The 24,183-nt window shown below is 26.8% G+C and overlaps 1 protein-coding gene across 2 annotated transcripts in view; it reads left to right on the top strand.

Moving 5' to 3' along the window:
- Positions 1-24,183, top strand: part of LOC129983747 (ATP-dependent RNA helicase TDRD9-like) — a 90,817-nt gene that overhangs the window by 353 nt on the left and 66,281 nt on the right. The window contains exons 1-10 of one of the 2 annotated variants that reach the window (XM_056093358.1): positions 584-828; positions 9,719-9,903; positions 12,117-12,177; positions 13,268-13,474; positions 14,547-14,768; positions 16,668-16,790; positions 17,423-17,503; positions 17,795-17,950; positions 20,883-20,986; positions 22,388-22,446. In XM_056093358.1, coding sequence (XP_055949333.1) covers positions 9,749-9,903; positions 12,117-12,177; positions 13,268-13,474; positions 14,547-14,768; positions 16,668-16,790; positions 17,423-17,503; positions 17,795-17,950; positions 20,883-20,986; positions 22,388-22,446 — 1,168 coding nt within the window. In that variant the 5' untranslated portion in view covers positions 584-828; positions 9,719-9,748. Of the gene's footprint in view, positions 1-583; positions 829-9,718; positions 9,904-12,116; positions 12,178-13,267; positions 13,475-14,546; positions 14,769-16,667; positions 16,791-17,422; positions 17,504-17,794; positions 17,951-20,882; positions 20,987-22,387; positions 22,447-24,183 lie in introns of those variants that run through there. The other variant, XM_056093359.1, reaches the window with a different exon arrangement.

Genomic DNA, 24,183 nt, shown 5'->3' with positions numbered 1-24,183 from the left:
TGGTAAGGGTGTGAGGAAAAAAAAGAAATACTGAATTTTTTTTTAATGTAAGGAATAAACAAGAAATATGGTAAATTTTTAAAACTTTTTTTTTTATTTTAATAGTTAATTAAAACTAATTTTGGCTGTATTTATAGAATTGGAAAATAATTTGTTGATCAAAAAAATCATATTGCATAACATGAGAACCATATTTGTATCAATACAAAAAATGAATTTTGTATTGTTCTAATCATTCAAAACAATAGTTTTACAATATTGTTTTTTCAATTTCTGTATTATATTACATAGTGGACTATTCGGGTTTGGTAGCAGCAGCGTACCAGTTGCATGTTAGCTTTTATGGAAAGTTACTTAAAACTGTCTGCCGTTAGATTCTTTCAAAATGCGTTAAACTTGTTACTTTATTTAAATAAGATTTATCTGATTTATCAGAAGCCCTGATTTACAACTTAATTTACGATCCATTTCAGAGAGAATTGTACAAAACCAGAAAAGAAAATGTCCTTTGCTTCTTTTTTAAATTAATTGCCACAGACCAATTTAACTCAACTTAATGTTTTCAAAGATTTACTTCAAATGATTTGGAAAAAAGAAAAAAAAAAAAAAATGTTTACATTTAGTCTAAGTCGATGCTTGTATTAATTCTGTATTGGCTAAGGACATAACCTGTTTTACTAAAGTGTGACGAATGTTTCATTGCTTCGTTAGCAGCTGTATTCATAAAACGTGTTGCAACTAAACAGTTAAAGGGATATGACATAAATAATACATTTGTGGAAGCAAATTAACTGGTAAACATATTGAACTTTTCAAATTTTTTAAAAGGTAAGCTAAGTTTTTCTAGGTTTTATTGTATATTTACTTTATTTTTAATACTTTCATAACTTTTTCTTTAAATTTAAATTGATTCTAAAATATAATATATATGTTTTTCCGTTTACAATCAAGAAACACCATTTTCTTAGTTTCATTTTCAAAAATGCTGTCATTAATATTTTCGCAGAATTTTCCCTCAACTTATGTTATATCAATGTCACTTTTGAATATTTTTTTTCTTGTTATATGTTTGTTTATTCTTCGTTTTCAAAAATTGTTAAAAATCTCAGCCATTCCCATAACTAATTTAGATTAATCTCATAATTGTGATAATGAATAAAAATTCTGCTTCTGTTGTATATATTTATTATTTGGGTGACACAAATTATCTTTTTTTTATGAATCTTATTTATATAAAGCATTTAAATTCGAAAATTGTCGGTTTCTTTTCAAATAAATAATTATTCTATAAATTATTTTGGTTTGTAAATCGACTTCTCATAAATTATTTTGAAATCAAATAGCATTTGTGTTAATTATACTTTTGTAATTTTATTGTCTCTCCCCATCAATTTTCCCTCTATAATATTGTGAGAATAGTTATTTTATAATTAGGGAATGTGTGTAAATATCATTATAGGTTCTTAAGTGCAATGAATTTCAACAAAATGTTGTCTTTAAATGGGAATTAAAAACTTGTTTGTCTTTCCTTTTTTAATATAACTTATAAATAAAAATGACAAAAATAATTGTAAAATATACCAGCTGTTCAAAGAAACATAAAAGTGTGCTCTGGCACTTGATTTAATTAATATAATTTCTGAAAAAAAATTTATATAACTCTTTATCAGAGTGCATAACATCATTAAAAGTCCTTAAAAACTACTTATTATTTATGGTTTTTATATAATGATTTAAAAGTGCTTATTTTTTTTATCCAGGTACTTATATTTTTCTTGTAATGAAAAAAAAAATCATTATAATTATTCAATATGCTTGATTATAGGCTGTATTTTCTTTGCAATGTTGGATCTTTCAGATTTAATGAATCTGGAGGTCAGTGAAAAAGGTTTTATCTCAGTTTAGGGACTTACTAATAGATTGCAGAAAATATTCCATTTGCTAGGCTCTTCATCACATCCTTTCGCTTGTTAAGATAAGGAGAAAATCAATTCTTTTTAGAAATGATTTTATATGCTCATGTTATGTTTTTAACAGTAACATGAATATTTAGCTTCAGTTCATCCTTGCTTTTCTGCATGGGATTACTTGTATGTAAAGCATTTGTTAGTTATATTTCAATGTCATTTAGTGTCTTTCCATTAGTGAAGTGAAGTGAATTGTTTGTAAGTATTTTTGTTTCAATTAATTTTTATACAAAGGCTTAAAATTTCGTAATAATATGTCAGAAAATATGCATTTGATTCATTACATATTTTTAAAAATGAATACACTGTATAATTCAAGACTTTCAAAATTAAAAAACCAGACTAAGTGTTTATAAAATTCAGAAGTTACCTGTAGGTTATCTGTTACTCTTGCAAAAAAACACAAAAGAAAATTAATACCCACAAAATTCTTTTCTTTTATGTATGAACTATTCAAAGAAGAAAATATTATAATCGCCAAAAAATTTTAACTCTAGAATTTGCCTTATCTCCATTATTGAAATATCTGAATAACACATTTTTATTTTTATGTCTATCTGTGAACATAGTAGTTTGAAAAATACTTTGAGCTGGAATTTCTTAATACTAACTTTGCAAATTTTAACCAAATTTTGAACAAAATTCATTCTTTTTGTATTATGTTTGTTTGTCTGGACACAAGTGGACAGGATAACTTCAAAGTGCTATGTTGGTAAAATGCGATACACAATTTTAGTATCTAAAGTATAGATGATTATCAAAATTTTGAACCAAATCTGTCAAAGAGTTCACTATCCTACAATCTGTATGCTCATATGCATGTAAACACTGTAATAATAATAATAAACACACAGCTTAGATAAATGAAATTTGTTAAGTTATATTTAAATTGTAACTCTATCATAAATTTTAGATTTGGTTGGCCTGCCAAAAAGGGACTCTGAAAATAAAAATCTTTGTATTTGTGGCATTGATGACCTTGCTTAACACTTTCAACACTAGCGACGAGATATCTCATCTTTCAGATACTTCCAATTACTAGTTTCTGTGGGCTAAAATTTGTCTCTAATGCCAGATTGCATAGCATTAGTATAGTAGTTTTGTAGTAGATAAGTAGATTATATTTATAGTAGATTTAGATAATTAGTATTAGATTTAGTAGTTTAGATTGCATATTAATAGCTTTGAAGGTGTTAAGCTCTCCAATTTTTATGGCAAAATGGGTTATAACTTTCATCAGGAAGTATACAATGAAGCAGTGGTTAGATATTTTCATCTAGTTTAACATGAAGCTTCAGTATTTATGGTAGAGGGCATTAAGTCATTTCTTTAAATGTATCGATGATAACCTGTATTTACTTTTTTAAGTGTACAGTCTGTGTATGTTAGTAAAGTAACAAAGGTTTACTAACTTCAAAACAAATTTTTAAAGTTTTGAAGGAAAATTTCTCAGTTGAAATTATATCTTCAGTAATTATTAATGCCAGTATAATTTTTCTAACAATGCATCTTGATTTGCAATTTATAAAGTGAGTTCAAACATAAGAAGGAATAAAATATTGAAAGACTTACATTCCACAAAAGCAATATTCGATAACATTATATGCTTTTTCAAGTATGATTTGTGAGCTGCTTGTTTTGAAAATAATGGAACATGTAATGAATTAAGTAAATTTTTCATTAATAAGATATGTTGTTTTGGTAGAGAATAAGTAAGTGTGAAAAATGAATTACGTTCTGTGTTCTAGTTTCATCATAATGGATAAAAGATGGTATGAAAATATTATTCTCATGGAGTTTATAGATTTCCTGGTCAAATCACCTTTACATAATTTCAATGAAATTCCTTCTCAATTTCTTTAAATTTTTCTAATTTTAGTATTAAATTACATTTTTAAAACATTGTCTTGTATCATACCAAATTGATTTGGTAAGAAAGAAATTAAAAATTGATATAGGTATTAAATGTATTTGGGAAAAAAAGATGTTTACTAATATTTTGAAAGCTTAAAAATGATGTAAAAAATAAGAATAATTTTGAATCGGATATTATATTTTGTGATTTTTCCTCTCCAATAATTTAGAGTGAAACTCTCATGTTCAAGAAATTTTGAAATTGTAATACAGGAATTTCATTTTAAAAACTGTGTTTTTTGAACAATATGATAGAATTCAAAATAATATTTAAAAATCAGAAAATCATCTTAAAATCAATTAAACAAAATTTTAATATTCAAAAAGTAAAATTAAAATTTTAAAATTAAAAATCATAGGATTGAGTTATTTTTTAAATGTATTTTAACTAATTATTTCCAGAATTTTATTGAATATAATTTATTTATATTTATTTAATATTGAAATTTTTCAAACAATTCTGTCATTCTTTTTAGATAGATTCCTTATAGGAAGACTATTTATTGCCGATTTTAGGAAATTTTCTACAGATCTTCATCAATCATTCAAAAATTTATATGTATATATAATTAAATGTAAGTTAAATCTTAATTAATATCCTGAATTTTGTCTTTATTTAACCCATATTAACTAGCTTCTAAAATTTATTTCCTCACCCAATTCCACCTTTTTTATTTAATTAATGCTACAGGAGCTCTGTAGAAATGCTTAAATCAGTTGTTAGAAGGGATAAAAATCTGTCAGCTAATCAATAAGCTTAAATCTGTCAGCTAATCTTTTAAAAGTTACCTATAATTCCCTTACCTATGTTCCCTTGATATGTTTAAAAAAATCCCTATCAGAATCTCATAGTATGTAATCACCAGGGGAAAATATTTTGTGCTCTTTTGCTCTTGTGTATAGCTATAGATTGATGTATATCATTGCTTCTTTCTTGTACATAAATTATGCCTACTGGGATGGAATAAAGTGAAGTTTCAAATATTCACTATGTCTTCTCACCCTTCGGCCACATAACTGCTTAAAAATGTGTGTGTGTGTGTATATATATATATATATAATGTAAACATATAATTTTTGAATCGGAAGATGGCAGTTTTGAAGACAGTGAAGACACTTTGCATTTTAAAATTTGATTTAATCCATCCCGAGAAGGCATAATTTATTTACAAGAAGCACAGACAAAGCACGTCCGCCCACAACAACAGATTTGGCAAGAGAAGACTGAAATAAATTATCCCTGATCGTATAATACATGAGATATCGATAGAGAAAATATTTTTTCACAGTGCTAATATACTTTTAAGATTCTGATAGAGATTTCTGACGCATGTCAATCACAAGCAAGGGAAACATAGGGATCTTTTAAAAAAGAATTTGTTTAGATCAGCAATTTTTATCCTTTCACTCGGAGGGTGGGAGCCACTGACTAAAGCATTTTACAAAGCTTCTCTTGAATGAATTAAATAGAAAAAGTGGAATGGGATCAAGAAATAAGAGAATAGAATGACTTTGATATGGGCTAAATTACGATGAAACTTTGGAAATTAATTTGGAATTGAAATTAGAGTTTAAAATATTACATATATATATATATTGCTTTGAACATGTAATCTTGTTAACACAACAATTATAATTTGTTTGGATTGATTTTAATTGGTTTAAAATTTGTTGTAAAAAGTTTTTAAATGGTAGAGGATTTCATAGATGGATTATTTAGCTGAAAGTGGGTTGTAATGGTTGGAGAGGGGTTGAAAATTTCATTTCTTTATAATTTCCTTAATATTAAAGATAGAAAAATAAATGAAATTAGCCAAATTAATGCCATTAAGATAAACAACTTTTGTACATAAATTTTTTTTGATAGCTGCAATTGCTTAGAGGAGGGCTGAAAAATGATAGTGATTGTTTTTTAGTGAAGTGACCTAATTTAGACTGTTTCTGACATCATCAATGTATATATCCAGTTTTTAAAAAAATGAAATAAGTTTTAACTTTTTTTCATATTTTGATTGGTATTGATATATTTTAATATTGGCCAGCTTAAAAATTTCCAAAAGCTACATTTTTTTCAGTTATTTGGAACATATTTTATTTAAAAATTGGAAGCAAGAGTGTGTTTTATTTCTCCAGGAAAAGAAGAGAATCTTGCACCAACTTTCCCACAAACATGGAAAAGAATTTGAACCAAATCTATCAAAATTCAGCAAATTAATTAATATAAGAAATAAAAGAAGAAAAAAAATAATTAATAATGCATTTGGTGACATATGGTTAAAAAAAGTTACAACTTGACACTACAATTCTCCTGTATTGCCATTTCTTCTTTTTAAAATAATTTTCTAAAATTCAATTTGCTTAAAAACTTCAAAGCTTTTCAAAATAATATTTGTATGTTACTTTTATATATTTGTTACTTAATAGTGTTTATTTTGCAATAAATACGAATTATATGAATACAGTAAAATCATGATCTATGGTTGTTTTAAAATTTAATATTTCATTGTTTTTGTCTAAAGATTGAAAGGAATTTGGGAACAATAACTTAGATAATATGGAATCTACCTTTGCCTTCCAGTTTGCTGAGAGGAATTTTTATGTTTTAAAAATATTCCTTTTATTTATTTTTAAAATATACTTTAAAAATGTGAAATATTTTTAAAGAAAATTTTAAAAATCAATGAACAAAATTTCATACTAAAAAAGAAGAATTAACTAAAGTAAAATTCTCAGGCCTGACAGTGAAAATCAGACTGTTAAAAAACTGTAGAGCAGTTAGTTGCTCAAAGCTTTGTACCAACAGTACCTGCGTGGAAATTTTGATGTGTATGTATGAGGACTGATAGTCTGATCAACACTCGGCTGTGTCTGTGTAAATTCGCCTGCGAGCAAAACGGCAAAGCCGCCCATCACCGCCTGGTTGGAGTGGATGTCCTGCAAGTTGTGATTTAATGCCTCTGATGCATGCTTGTGTGACATGTTGTGCCTCTGATGCATGCTTGTGGATGATGTCGGGGTATCTTCGCTTGCAAGATTAAGCGGCAATTTGAAAGCGGAATGTGCAGTCCGGCCACCGGTAAACAAAGTTTCAGTAATGCCTGAGGAAGCTACAGCCAGAGCTATATTGCGGTCCTTGCGGAGTTGGGCTAGTAGAGATTCAGCAGAAACGTCTTACCCGTACCCCCTGGTGCGTCAAGAAAGAATAATCCCTCCTCTCCACTATTTACTCGATTCAGAATCGCTTCGTAGGTTTGACTCTGCTCGGAAAGTAATCTTGGTATCATTTCATTGACCTGTGCTTCTAAAATCGCGGTGTCGTAGTTTATAGTTTAGCTCCTTTACAATTTTGCTTGCTAATTCCCCTCTTCGCTGCGGTGAAGTAGGCGAAATCAGTGAGACATTTTCCAGATATGGAAATCATTTTATATTAAATCAATACCAAAGTTTCTTTAATGATTAGGTTATTGTGAGCGCCATCCAGCCTATGCACAATATCATTTGACAAAGATTCCTTGTATTTAACCCACAGCTGGGAGGGGTTTGAAGTCCGCAAGTGCTCACTAAAATTGCAAACAGGTCTTCTAGCTACTTTCATAGCCCGAGCTTTATTACTCCTCTTCGAAAGATTAGATTTGCGTTTTCTGGGCATTTCGAAAAACTGTCAAATAATAAGAAATCAAAAAAATTAAAACTAACTTAAAAACCGATGCACTTAAAACTATAAGCATATGCGAAAAATATATAATTAACATAAATACAATTTAGCTACAAAAACAAACTAACCTAAAAACAATTGATTTACATTATAACCTGAAATAAAACAAAACAGCGAGTCCATATGTCTTTAAAATCAAGTCAAGTCCATTTTATTTATCGATCGAGATTGAGATAACTACAACAGTATGATAAACATAATTTTTAAACCTTTAATTAAAATGAAAACACAGTTGTCAACAATCAGAACACACTGCGCATGCGTGAATTTTCAACGCCAGTTGGGGTAACGCAATGCAGATTAGAAATTTTTAATTTTCTTTTATCTGTTTTATTTTAATTTAAAAGTACTTAAGAATGAATCCGAAAGATCGATTAATTAACAATGATTAATTTAAAATGCATCAAACACCAAGAAAATAGAATCCTTTGAAATAATCGGTCGAAAATATATTAAGCCTAACTGTGGTTTCTGGCAGATTTTAAAAATTTTGTGATATTCGTGTTTTGATTATGTTAACCCGGCACAAGCTAAGAATACGTTCAGGAGCATACGCCGGAAAACAAACCTCCATTCCTTCCTATTAAGCCTAACTTCATTAGTGTGGGATTAAAAACTGAAGCCTTACTCATTTTTGGCGGGAAAGTTAGTTTTTAATTAATAAAAAAATTAACCACTCAATTAACCGGAACAAATAATAGCCTATATCTCATTCCAGACTATAATATATCCCTGTGCTAAATTTCATCCTTTTCCGTTCTGGCGTGATTGACTAACAAACATCCATCTATCCATCCAAACCTTCACATTTTTAATAGTAGTATAGATTTATTATGTACAATGTCTTTTTTCCTTTATTCTTCTTTATTTACATAATTTAAATTGATTTAGATTTTGTAGCATGCAAGCCATCATGTTTAATGTTTTGTTCTAATCTAGAAAATTTGACATTTGATCCCTTGCAATTCAGTTGTATTTTAAATTAATGGTTAAAGCTAATTTTTGCATTTTGAAATGCTATACTAATTGCATGTTTTATTAGATTTTTGCATTTTGAAATGCTATACTAATTACATGTTTTATTAGATTTTTCTTTTAAAAATGTTATTTTAATTTCTAGACAAAAATATCAGATATTAGTATTTAACTTGACCTCATAGAATGATGTTTAAATGCTGAACTTTAAAGAAAGAGATATATTACAAACATGAATGTATGAATTCTGACTACAGAGCCGGCAAGAATAAATTCCTATTTCAGAGGGCTGCAGAATGTATTCTATTGGCCTAAATGAGAAAATTTGAACTTCAGATAATTCAAATAATGTACTTGACATTTGTTAAATTAAAAATTTTAGTACAAAAATATGACGAATGCTATTTATTTACATATATTGAAAATATGAAACATCATTAACTCTATTTATTACATAAGGATTTATCCTGTCAAGCTTGTTTTGAAAATATAAAATAAATTTGGCTTTTTCTTTTTCAAAATTTTAAATATTAATTTTTAAAATTTTTGTCTTACAAAACATTTTAGTTTTTTTATAGGCATCATCAATGTAGTTAAGATCTTGAATTATCGAAACGCTTCTTTTAACAAATTAATATCCACTGTCCTATTTATGGCAGTTACATTTCATTGTTGTGGATTAATCAAATGCATTCTTTTATTTCTTTTTGTGGATGATCTTTTTTTAGATTTTTTTTGTATGAGAAATTAATATATTTTCCCAATTTTCAACTAGCATTTATCACCCATCTATCAAATGTTAAAATGAAAACTTTTTAGTTTTTTTCTGTTTTTTTTTTCCCTTTGATTTATTTTTGAGGTGATACAAGGATTTGAAATATACTTTATTGTAAATACTTTGTATATATTATATTTTTTTATTGTGTTATATTTTATAATTATTTTATTATATAAGTTATTCATCCTTGTTTGAAAATCTTTTTTTTCCCCCCTCAAAATTTCCAAACATCTTATTTATGACTGGGCATCTTCTATGTGTATTCTTTTTTTCTATTTTAATTTCTTATGAATATCAATGAAAAATTATATTTCTGATATTTTTCATTCTTAGGGTATTACTAACATATTTTTTTATATTCATTCCCAGGATTCTCATTCGAAGGAGTTGCATTTTATCATGGCAGATAATAATGCAATTACTCTTGATCATATAAATGCATTTTTTTCATTGGATGTGCCACTTCAGCAACTGAATATTGTTCCAACTGCAACAGGTGGGGCTGGAATCAATAATATTGAACAATTTCCACCTCCAAGACAGTCTACTCCCAGGTAAATATTATGTGGCATTTTTAAATAATTAAACATTCAAATGTACAAGAAAGTATTTTTAATTTTAATGAAGCATGCTAAATTTGCAGGCTGTATATGTATCAATCAGTATTATTATGTGCAATAATAGTTTTTGTTCAAACCTATCTGAAGCTTCTAAATGACCAGACTGATTATTTTCCATTTGCAAATTTCTGTTGCAGAGTGAATTATTCAAAATTTTTCATGTTACTAAATGTGATTATATGATTTATGTCTCCAAATTGTAAAATTTCGATTATATGTTAATAAATACAATTTGTCTATAAACATTTCTTTCTCAGTACGTAATAATCATATAATTAGAGATTTAAATTTTATTTACATTAGAATTTTTTATTATATAATTATTAAACAAATTTAGAGGAAGTTTCACTTTATTTGAAACAAGTTACATTTAAAGGCTTATTAAAAATAAGCCTTTAAACTTAAAACAAGATATAATTCGTAGATTTAATATTTCTTTCTAGTTGTTTTTCTTATTAAAAAAAATCCCTTTTCTTTATTCTTTCTTTAAAAATATTTTTCCCCTTCTAGACAGAATTAATATCTTATTACATAGATATGAAAACTATTGAAATCTAGAATGATTTTCATTTGGGCTGTGGATGATTTAAATTCTGCAAAGTCACAATTTCTGAATTTTAAAAATATTCTTCTGCCAAATTTAGATACATTAAAAAATTAATATTTAGAAATATCTGTATTTGCAAGTGGTGAAGGCAGTTTATTAATTCAGACAATTATTTTTATTTGTCAATTCAGACAATTATTTTAATTGTCAATTCAAATAAAAATTTTCCCAAAATGGAAAAAATAATGAAAAAATGTCTAGTATTCAGAAGAAAATGTTATTTTCGTCTTATAATTCTATTTTTATACTATAGATTTGTAAGTAAACACAGTTTCTTTGTAAAAAAAAAAAAAAAAAATATCCCCCCTTCCCTTTTATCAGTTGTCATAAATTTGGACAGTATTTAAATGCAGTTATGCAATAAAAATTAACTTTAAAGTGCGTGTGTGTATATATATATATATATATATATATATATATATATATAATGTGAGAATAAATTCAGTTTATTTGTAATTTTGATATTCAGTTTCTTGCCAATTAAATTCAAAAATAAAAACCCTTTTATTTCTGAATGTTAATTTTTTGTTTTGTTTTTCCTATGTATTTTAGGGCCTAATTGTCATAACTTTAATTGTCTAACTTGAATCTGTCTTATCTTTTGAAAATCCTAATCTTATAGAAGTACAGAGTTAGATTTCTTTTGAGGAAAATATTTCTGTATGGAAGTTTGGGAATATATCCTTTGATGTTCATTTTAAAACAAGATTTTTAGAAAAAGGCAATAGGTATTTTGGTTTTTATCTTAAAATTTAGACATTTTTAAAACTATATGTAAGCTTACACCTACTAGTTAGGTAAGCTTACTAATTGCAGATGGAAAGAAATCTGTCGTTTTTATTGTGAAGTATGTAGCATATTCATAATTCCCACAAGCAAATGAAAATTCTATCCAAAACTGATTTCGAGAACCGGATACATTAGTGATGGATAAAAAGATCAAACTATTGATTTATGACTTCGTCAAAAATGCAAACTCTACAATTGAGAAAATATCATTTACACTTCTCTTATTCGGAAAATGGGATGAATTTGTGATGCTGCATCTATTTCCAAAATATCATCCTTGTGTGGGGCTATCCTTTTCAAGGTACACAGTCTCTAAAATTGTTTAATCTTTATTATGTTATTCTTTTCAAATTACATTAGTATTTTAGTGCAAAATACTATCACCTCCATCTTCATACTTGTACAAAAGTGCAAAACAAGATGACAGTAGAGTCTCTATGACGGCAGCACTATAAAATTTTGTCTTGGATACATGTTTCTGCCTGAGAAACAATCTTAAAGCAAACAAAGTCTTCTTTTGAAGCTAAAAACAAATTACATTGATAATCTCTGTAATGTTATGGAAATTATACAGGCTATTGGTATGCTAAATTATGACATTGCTTATCTTGATAGAGCACTGATTGTACATGTTGTTGGACATATTTTTTCCAAGTGCTCTCAAACTTAAATGCTTAAAAATGATATTAAGTATATTATGTCGTATGTGTTTAATTATAATTTTTGAAAAAATTTTTTAAATCTTTTCTAGCTGGAGGAAGGGAGGAACGGAATATGTGAAACAAATTCTAGACAGAGATAGAGAAGCTGAAGTATGTATAGCATAAATAATTTTGCATACAAAAATTTTACGTGTATTTTTCAAAACTATTTATGCTGATTTTTCATTAATTTATCCTTTTGTAAATGCTAATTATAATAAATTATTATTTGCTAGTTTAATTACAAATAAAAAAATGTAGTAGTAGTAGTATCTTTTATATTTAAAATTTATTGAGTAGAAAAAAGAGCTGCTATGACTTAGTTGTAAGATCTCATTTTTGATGCTGAATGTTTCTTGATGAGAAACCCGATTCTACCTAAAATCTGCATGCGAGTCCACTGCATTTATAACCATTAGTTCCGAATATCATACTATTGTTGTTGTACAAAAATTTGAAGTGAGAAGGTTTACCATTCTGGTGTCACCTCATCATCTGATTATGATTTAAAATTATGAGTTCTATCCAAAACAGCTCTCGTGCCACTTGAAGATGTAACATAAATAAAACTAAACTAAATAGGAAAAAAAAAAAAAGTATATAGCAAAGTCATTGTTACCTGGGTTGTCATTTTTTTTTTTTAATTACATGCTTTATATTTTGATACTGAATTTCTTTTTGGAAATCTGTCAAATTTTTGTTTACAGTTAGTCAGTTTGACTCTCCAGTAATTTTTTTTAAAGCTTTACTTTCTTTTTAACTGTTGAGACATTCTAAATATCTAGTTCTAATACACATTCTTAATTTCTTGTGCACCTTCTCCCATCTGAGGATCTTCTATCAGAAAAATAAAATTAAATCGGTTTGATGTTTGACCATTAAAAGCAATATACTCTATAATAAGGATTGCTATGTCAATTTCCTTTAATAAATCAAAAGATGTAAGAACTTTTATGTCAACACTTAGGCTGCTGGATATGTTAAGCTAATTGGAACATGCATTTTCTTTATTGTATAGATATAATTTATTTTGTATATTTTTGATGAATAATTTTTAATACTTTCCTAAGTATAAAATATGCGCAAAATTACAAATCCAAATTGAATCTATCTATGTTGTAAAAGGAAAAAATTAGATATTTATGAAGAATGGTTGAAGTTTATTTCTTTCTTATAATATTCCTTTCTTTTATATTTTTAGAGGAGACGGAGCCAACAAAATCTAATGATTAATTCAACATTAAGTGTCAATACACTTGACGATGTAGAGTCAACTATTATTGGTGGAGGAGGACCTGCTTTAGATGATTTACAAGAGGAAACAACACAACAGATCTATTCAACTTATTTTAATGTTCCTAATAGAACATATGATCCTGATCTTACTATTACAAGTTACAGAGAAGAGGCATGTAGATTTGTTTAAATATCTTTTATTAATTTTTATTTCACTTACCACAACTATTTTACTATGTATTGATAAATAATATTATGATGAATATTGTTCAAATGATATTGTGATTAGTCTAATTTTATCTCTTTCATGGCTGAGGTTAGCATTGGTAATTTTGAGTAGAATAAAATTTGCAGAATGTCATAAATTTGTGAATTAATTTCAAGATTGGTAATAATTTATAACCTTTCTTAGCACCGAATCGACCCTTATATTAATATGTAAATAACTATGAATCTTATTACTTTTCAGTTGATAAAAAGTTGAACATATATGAATTATTTAAATTGAAAAAATTATGAAATTGATCCAAAATTGTTGCTAACATTTTTATGTACAAAGAAAATATTTTCAGCTTTTAACTTAAAGTTTTTTTGTATTGATATTGTCCATCCTTTTCTTCTATTCTGAATTCCTTGTACTTGAAAAGAATGTACGTTTTTTGTAGATATATATTAAATTTTCTAATTATCTGCTTGATTGGCTGTTTTGATATTTTTAAGATAAGCTATGATTGAAGCTATAATCTTATTTCAAGTTCTTTGTGTTTTTGTTCAGGTCACTAAAAATTTGATGTATAAGATTACTCTTATGTTTTCAAGTTTTTATCAATGTGATGAGTTATTAAAATTAAAGAAATAAAAGAAATCTCTTGTGAAATTCAGAATTCAAAATGAATAGTTTAAAAAATAATTTTTGAAAACAATGTTTTCCTCAGGGTAAATATCAGCTAAGTAGATAGCAAATTATATATATATATATATATATATATATATATATATATATATATATATATATATATAATATGCATAAAGAAAGAAATTATTTTTTCAACATTCATTTTCTTATTATTTTTCTTCTAATTTCTTTGCTTATTTAAAATTTCACTTTTTTTCCTTGATGCTAAAAATTTATGGTTTAGATAATCTTTTAACCTTATTTTGTTAGATTTTGAATTTGACATTATATATAAATATATTTTATTTACTTATTTTTGAATTAAAAAACATGTTCTTTCTTTGCACAGATTCTTCAGCAGCTAAACATACATCCTGTTGTTATTATCCAAGGACCAACTGGATGTGGAAAAACTACACAAGTACCCCAGTATATTCTTGATTATCACCAATCAAAAGGAGTTTATTGTAATATTATTGTAACTCAACCTAGGAAAATTGCTGCAATCAGTATTGCAAGACGAGTTTGTCAAGAAAGAAAATGGCAGTTAGGAAGCATAGTTGGTTATCAGGTGTGTTATGAGACTTCAAAATTTTTTCAATAATAGACAAAATAATAGATTTATAAATTTTCTTTTTTTATAGTTATTTTGCTTGAAATGTAAAAATTTCCCATGTATTTGGCATAAAATTTTAAAGCAGCTATGATTGCTATGCTATTGTGATTAAAATTTGAATAGTTAATTTTAATCGATTTGTTTCTCTGGATATAACTCATTTAAAGCTGTTCAATTTTAAGATGCATATTGTATTAAAAGTATTTTTATGCCTGAATTTTTATTCATTTTACTTATATGCTTGAGCATGGATTCTCGATCTTTTTAATATTTGAAATCGCATTTTAAAGTTCATATTTATAGTTCATTCCTAATGCATTTATTTTTTTCAGAAACAAACAGCACACATTCTTCCGAGAAGAGATTTTTTTTAAAAAAAAATTTTGATGAGGAAACTATATTTGTTATTTAATATAATTTTACCAACAAGTATTTCTAATTTGTGGTTTGGTGAAGATTCTTAGTTCAAATTGCATTTTTCACTGTTTAAAGATACATATATTTCAAAATCTTGTCAAGACCTTCAAAAATAGACTGATTTGGAGGACTGGGAATAATATTTTGTCGAAAATAATTGCAAATTTTGATACAATGAAGTCAGTTTATACTTTTGTAATGCTTGTAAGGTACCAAATATTATCATTTGGCAGTATAACAACCAGAAGCAGAATAGCAAATTCAAAATGTTTGTGCATAATATAAACAAAAAAAATATTTGATGTATGTCACATGTTTTATGTGTAGTAAAATTGAGAATTTAATTTTATATTTAAATAAAGTACACATTTGCATTTGACAATGATTCCATCTTTTTTGGATCTATTTATTTTTATATAGTGTGTTGCTCTAATTAAATTATATAAAAGTGAGATAATTGTCTTAAATTGTGTTTTTTTTTTTTTATTTTAGAAATTCAGATACAAAAATAATTTACAAGTCTTTAATTTTTTGAAAGTTGCATAAATTTTGCTTTCTTTCATATTAGGGATTTTATATTGGGCCACTGTGTGATTTTCTAGAACACAACCTCATTGACTGTAAAATATTAATTGTAATTTTTCTATTTTTGATATCATTTTTCAATAATCATGCAATTAGTTTTATTATTTTAAATTGTCCTGGTATCTTTTCCAATTGAAAATTAATTATGAATATTTATTCTGTTGGAACTTATTATTTATCATATGCTTTAATCTTTAAGTATAAAATTATTTTTAAGGGCTTTTAAAGAATATAAATGATAATGTAATACTCTGTATAAAAGGCAGAATCCTTCATAAAATTATTTTTATCTGAATTTGAAGAGCCATTTCTTCCACTATCAAAATGAATATTTGGAAATAAATTTTTTTTAAAGGAAAAGCTTAAATTGAGCTCTTACTTCATCTGTGATAAATTCTCATTTTTCTTTCTTATATGATATTATTTAATTTATTTCTTCTGTTTATCACCATGGACAGATGCTTAATACCTGAAATAGAATTACAGAATTAGAAATACCCTTATACGTAGAATTTAATTGTTTTAGGAATCTCATTTTGAGAAACCAGAAAGCCCATAAGTGCTGTCTCAGGATTAGAAAATATTTTTCTTATGTGAAAAGGATACAATCTTTAAAATAAAAGATTTTACAGATTAGATTTTAACTCTTTTATTATTATTAACATCAATTATAAAAGTATGCTTATTTTCAAAAAAATTTATATTTAGATCTATAATTTAGCATTCAATATTTGTGTATATCTGTAAAATAATAGCTATAATAGTTATATTGACAATTTTTTATCACATTTTTTCTTGTTTAGTTTAATCTAATGTTCTAAATTATGAAACTTTATTAATTCTTTCTTTCAGGTGGCTATGGATTCTAAGACATCGACTGATACCAGATTGTCTTATGTAACAACAGGTGTTTTCTTAGAAAAATTAGTTACTGCCAAAAGAATGGATATGTATACTCATGTGATAATTGATGAGGTAAAATATATAATTGTTTTTATTAAAAGTTGATTTGTTTGCTTTATATATTGACTCACTAGAGTTAGAACATATGAAAACGATAATTCTCTTCAAACAATGATCCACTTAGCTATTATAGTAGTACATTGTGCCTAGAAGATTAATTTTTATCTTATTAAAAGCCACAATTGAATGATGTGAATAAAAATCATAATTGGTATGAGTATAACTATTTTCCATTAATGCACAAATTATAGCAACGAACTGCAGTATAATTGCACTTCTAAGTACTAATTCTTTTTTCGGCACAATACCAATTTACTGCTCTCAAATGATTAATTCAACTGAAATGAAGTGAATAGTGTACTTCAGATATATTTAATGTTTGATCTGTGGATCAAAATAAATTTTAATGCAGTCTAAGAAATTGTTTATGACATTAATACATAGTTTTATAAAATTAGTAACACATTATATATATTTAACTTAAAATTAACATTATTTAAATTTTTATTTGGATTTAAATATGTATAATGTTTATGAATTTTTATATAAAATATATTGTAAATTAAAATATATTGTCTTTTTTTTATTATGCTGATAGAAATTAGATTACTATTTGCTCTTAATAGTTTTGATATTATTTTTAGGTACATGAAAGAAATCAAGATATTGATTTTGCTCTTTTATTGGTTAAAAAATTCTTAAAAACTAATTCACAGAGAGTGAAGGTAAGTTTATTTAATTTTTAAACCTTTCTAGTAATATTGATGTTTAACTTCTCATTTATTTATAGTTTTCTAGCTTTAATCCTATATATATATATATATATATAGGATAAGAATATATGATATGTATTATTATAACCGAAATAAAGTATATTTTTGGTTATTGGATATGTTGTTGGCATTCTTTAAAATTCTCTTCAGTTAATTTTATTCTGATTAAAAAATTTAAGTCATTAAACTAAGATTAGTATGGACCAGTATATTTATTTAATTATTTACTGTATTGTTTTCCAGGTTATTTTAATGTCTGCTACATTTGATTCATCAGAATTTGCTCGTTATTTTTCATTTTCTTCTCGAAGTGATCCTGCTCCTATTTTGGAAATAACTGGAAAATCCAAAGATGTGACTGAGCACTATCTACATGAGTTATCTACTCTTTTGCCAACGGTAACATTTTTAAATTCTGTAGCTTCATAGCTATTTTAATTTTTTTCTTTTTAGCTGTTATTGGAATTTGACTGCAAAACTTATATAGAAATTTCATAATTGAGTAAACTATAATTTTTTGAAACATTAACTATATATATATATATATATATATATATATAAAGAGAGATAGAAAGAGAGAGATCTAAATAGTTTTAAAAAGCTGATAGTCCATTTAATATGATTAAAAGATAAATTGAAGATAATTAAAAATAATAAAGATCTTATTTTTATTTAAAGTATTTTTGGCTATTAATATTAGTTATATCTTGTAAAGCACCTGTGTAATTGAGAACGAATTTTGCAGACATCATCAACTTCAATTCAAAATGATAATATTTGATGAAAAAGAGATTATATTCTGAAAATTTCATAAAACAGACTTCTTTTCCAAATTAATTTATCAGTTAATCAGTCTCATTTACAGCAGCATTCATAAGTACCCTGGAATTTTTCCATTTAACCCTGAAACTATGGGGCTGTTGGGGTTGCATGGCTTCTAAATATAGTAACAAACTGATTTGCATAGAATATATTTGAAATGTTAAGAAACTACTGCTTATTGCCGCAAAGGTTTTTATCCCCCATTTCCAACAACCTGAAAGTACTGTTTTTAATAAAAATCTTTTCTATTTTGTAGAATCGTAAATAATATATATAAACTAAACTATATAAAAAAATTTAATATCTTTAAATCTTAATATCTTAAATATCTTTAAAAAATTTATGTGATTTATAATCATTCTATTTTCAAATTTGTGGAAAAATAAGGCTTTTTAAAAAAGCAGAAATGACTGAATATTACCATGTATCTGTTATATTGCTTTCCTGTGCAGCTGGTCTCATTATAAAAAAGAGAGTTTTACAGGCATTTTATTGAATGCCAGGTTAAAGGCCCTCGATCTTGGTAACAATCTTATTGTACATTTGGCAATAAAGATTCTCAAAATTGCCCTAATTCTATTAATATCCCTGTAAGAAGACAAGATTCCGTTTTCTGTTATGGAAGGTTTATAAATTTAGGCACACATGCCAGAAGCACTAGTCAAGTGAATTCTCTCTTTGAAGTTTTGATCTCTAATGTGTTCTTAATGAACACTCCATGCTGTTGCAGTTGTTGCCTGCATATGTTGATTTCTGTGTTTCTTCATGTACATTTAAGTTATGTTTTGTTACTTGTGTTTTTGTGCTTTCTTGTTAAGTAAAGCATTGTTATGTGCTGTTGAATTTCTTTGACTTCTTACTGTATATCCATCATATATATTTTTTGTGACACTAGTGTCGAGAAGTGGAATTGTACAGTATAGGGTGTTGACAAGATTTGAAGAGAGTTAATTGTTTTACTTAAATTTATACATGAAGGAATGTTGAAAATGCAGAATAAAATCGAAGCTGTACGAAAGGGGAAAAGAAATGTGATCCATGCTTGGAGTTAAGAAGAAAATGCAGAATAGAACTGAATAAGAACAAGAAGAAAATGTAAGAAACCGAAACTTAATCTGAGTTGGAAAAACAGAGATGGGTTCCCAAGTTGAAGGAATCGGTGGTCTTGTTAACAAATACATTGAAAGAATAGATGTTCAGGGTCTAAAAGAATATGTCTAAAATATGAAAAGATGAAAGCAAGGGCAAAGTTCAGAAGAAAATCAGCAATATCAAGTTGAATCTTGGTGATCTTGAAGTCAATTTCTCTGCAAGTTCAAGATTTGTACCTTTCAGATCATATATAAAATCCATGGCTTTCAATATAAAATTATCCTGGATAATTTTCCAGATCTAACTTGACGTGCCAGTTTTGTATAACTTAGTTAGTTTGGTGACATAAATGCTGATTCTCAAAAGTGCACAAATTTTGGAGATATCTTTATTAAAAAGCCAAAACGCATATTCTTTTTAAAAATTTCTATATCTTGTCAGGGAAAATGATACAAATGGAAGCGTACTCATAAAAAGTAATAGTTCATTGAGTTTTTTCTTTGAATATTGATCTCCACTTACTTCCCTTTGAGCTTTTTGTACTTTTATATAATAATGATTTTATTGCTGTTATGTGTTCTTGATTTCTGCAAATGCTACCTTTGTGTGGCAGTGTCTTTTACTTGTGTGTGTGCATCTTTCAGATAAATTTGCTGTAAATTATAAAAGAAAAAAATTTAAAAAAAATATTCTTAAAATTGGAATATATTTTAATATAATAATATTTACTTTTCTAATAGAATTTTAAATTTATAGAATATGTATGAATTATTAAATATATAGAATATGTATGTAGAATATTAGAATACATATTAGCATATTGATTCTTAGATTTCTGGAATGTTAATAAAATGTAATTTTCTACATGGTGTTAATTTGTATAGCTTTTTAAATACAAATGTAGAGTAAAAAAAGCTGGACGATTTGGTGCTGTGATAATATGTTGCTGTTGCATATAGCATAATGCAAGTGTAACAATATTCAGTTAATTTAATAAGACTTTTTTTTAAAGCCACGTTGAATATCATAAGAAATACAGGCTAAAACTAGGAAAAAATAAAAGTGTAAGGGGGAAAAATAGACTATATTGCCATAATGAATATCATAGCAAAGAAAAATCCTGAAGTTTTATACGATAATAAAAATACGATTCTAATATGATAACGATTCCAATGTATGAAAAGCTTTTATATCTGCATCTCACTGTCTTGTAATTTTTGTTTAAACCTTTTAATGCATTTATAAAAGCTTTTGATTTATTTTTACAAAATATTAATTTTATCTTGAAATAAAAAATTTGCAGTTTTAATTAAATAACTTTTTTATGTACAATTTCATGATCTTTTAATTAAAGAAAAACCCTTAATTTATTGTATTTCTTTACTGGTTTCCTTCATTAATGCTCTAATTTTTATAGATACCTGTTTTTGACATGGATCATCCTCGTTTAGAGCCATGCCTATTTGATGTTGTCTTGAAACTGATATTCATCTTTGATAGAATAGAAAAAGCCGAACAACAGTAAGTAAAATATTTCTCTTTTGTTATGTTATAGATGAATGATGCATTAAAATGATAAATTTTTCCTACTATTATTTTGTTCTTTGGTTTAATATTGATCTTGTAGTATTCTGCTCTAATTTAGCTTTTTAAAATTGTCAGATTTATCTTTTCTTCTCTTAATTAAAATTATTTCTTATTTGTTCGTTAAAACTTCAACAAATATTTTAAATATACTATAAAGATATTTTTATTGCATCATTTAGATTAATAGATTCATAAATTTAAACAATAATATTATGCAAAGATGACTGCTGTATGCAAATTACCCAAAAATAAAAACTTTTGTCAAAGTGAACTCTGAAATATGTGTTTGTCATTAATTGCAATAAGTTTTGATAGAATTTTTTTTTAAAAAATTTGTTTATTTGAATTCTTATACAGTGAAATCTATCTTAATTCACTCCTGTATCTTATTTGTAATGTTAAATACTCATTAAATGGAAACTATTTTTGCCTTATTAATTCATATTAAATCGGATCATACCCTATTAAAAAAACCAAAATATATAATTACATAATTTATTATTTATTGTTCATGCTTTTTTCAATATATAAGCTCTTTAAAAACATTTGTCTTTGGGTATGCTTCAAAATTTGGCAAAATATAACACAAAAATGTCATTTAAATAAATTTATAGACAGATTGGTTATTGCCTGATTATGAAGATGCTTCTAAACATATGATGAAATTAAATTTCGCATTTATCTTCTCCCATATTTCATTGGAAGGTCGATGTCCTGACTTAATTTCATTCCCAATTTTTTGTTATGAAACAGTTTAGCCATTTGGCAGTTTTAGCTATTCTCTTCCAACTCATTGATTTCTTTGCTATCTATCTTTAGTCCTGTAATCACTGGCCAAAGAATTTGCCTATTTAGGTTTCACTGGCACTTGTTCAAATTCCATAAAATCATGTTCAACAACCAAATTTAATCTTGCAGAAATAAGGAGTCTCTTGAAGCAAATCCTCAGCACAGGTTGATATCTGAGGTACAAAACAATTTTGCTTGTAACATTATGATATTCCTTATAAAAAGAAAATTTTCATTAAATTTTTTACATTTTATTTTCCTCATTATACTAATCATTCGTTATGGGAGATGCTCATTAAGGGAAGTATAATTGTATTAGCTTCTTGATTCCCCCCTCTTTATTTTATCTTTAATGTAACTTGTTATATGTAAAGTCACTGAGAGGCAGATGTATTTTTTAATTTTTATGAAATGAAATAGCATTTTTTTTTTGTAAGAAAGTATATATTTTTAAATCTGTTCTATTTATAATTGAAATAATAATTCTATAATTTGTAAGGAAATGCTTTGTATAACAATTTCTTTTTACTCATTTAATTTATTCAGGGTACCCAATGATAGTAATTTTGCACCTTCTAGAGGAGCTGTGCTGATTTTTCTTCCTGGTAAATTTCAAATATATTTTTTTATGAAAAAAATATCAGTAAATAATACCTTTGTTTTGAATTAAATTGCACTAATACATATTGATATATTTAATGCTAATTGATATGTTTAAATGTGTGTAGAATATTAATCAAAGCAATTGCGATATATTACTGTTCTTTTGATTTACATGGTTGCAACTACTTTTGTTCATGTGTGTAAAATTGTAATTTTTGTAAAGGATGGTTTATTTCACATTTTTGTATGCCTGCAAAAACTTAGCAAATTAGTATCACAATTGATATTATATTCAATTTTATCTCTCAACTGTAAACATGATATTGAAAAATGTTTGAAAATATTATTTGATAGTGTCTTTAGAATGTTATTACAGAAAATATCTGAATCTGTTTGGTATATGCATGAAAAGAGTCCATCAGGCTTAATAACAAATAACAATGTTTTATTCTACATAAAAATAGGAATTCACAAATGAAGCATAACAAAAAGCACTTTTAGTACACAAATAATAAAAAAAAATAATTGAAACAGCACAAAGATTCAGAAAGAATTCTCTTGAACTCGGCTCACTACACCACATGACTGACTGAATCTCAGGTTTGTCCCTCTGCTTTTTATGGTTTCCATGACAGCAAAGAATCTTCTAGAACAGTAGTCAAAATTCAAGTCCTAATGAAGCTGTCACCAAGATTCTTGACTATTCTAGATCCTATGTTTTTGTCGCCAAGGCTGAGATCAGTGATTTGGCATCCATTCAGCATCTTTTAATGCTACCTGTAAAACTATCTTCCTTGCCAGAAGACTTACTGCACAGGGAAGCAATATTATATATTTGTAACATTATTTATATCACAATTATGTCATTACACAATAATGTTGTGTAGAGTCCCCATGAGCATGCAGAAGTGCCATAATGCAGCATAACATGGATTCAGATGATTTGTGATGATATTTTAAAGACAGTTCACACCATGATCCTGCAAGGCAGTCCATAAAGCCACGAGAGTGTGAGTTGGTGATCTCTTAAGCACATTGCAAAGCATTTTAGATATGCTCGATAATGCTCATGTCTGAGCAATTTGTTGGCCAAGAGAGGTGTTGAAATTCAGAAGAGTATTCCTCAAGCCATTCTGTAGCTACTGTAGACCTATGGGGTGTTGCATTATCCTGTTGGAATTGTCCGTATCCATTGAAATGAACACAGGGCATGAATGGATGCAGGTAATCAGAAAGGATGTTAATGTACCTCTGACCTCTCATTGATGTGTTTGGATGTATCAATGATCCCATTTCATACCAACTGCACCTACCCTTCATACCATCATAGAACTTCCACCAGATTGAACAGCTCTCTCTAGACATGAGAGATTCATGGGGTTTTCTCCTCATCCTTGCATGTCCATCTGCCTGATATAATTGGAAATGTAACTCATTAGATGAGACAACGTTTTTACCATCATTAAGAATCTAGTGACAGTGTTGGCGAGGTCCAGAACTTTCTGCTGCTGAGTCAACAATGGCAAACAAGTTGCATTACATTGAAATCCACAGCAATTTTAGGAAGTGTTGAATGTGTCTCGTATAATGATTTCTTTCAAGCATCGATGAACTGCTTTTATCAAGATCTTTTTCTGGCCGTACCATTGTTGTAAATTTGAAGTTTTACTGAAAACCTGATATTTACAGTACACCCTTGAAATGATTTTGCGCAAAAATCCAAATTTCGTCATTACTAT

The sequence above is a fragment of the Argiope bruennichi genome, chromosome 9 (assembly GCF_947563725.1).
Source record: "Argiope bruennichi chromosome 9, qqArgBrue1.1, whole genome shotgun sequence".
NCBI lineage: Eukaryota > Metazoa > Arthropoda > Arachnida > Araneae > Araneidae > Argiope > Argiope bruennichi.
This window is presented reverse-complemented; position numbering and strand designations above follow the sequence as displayed.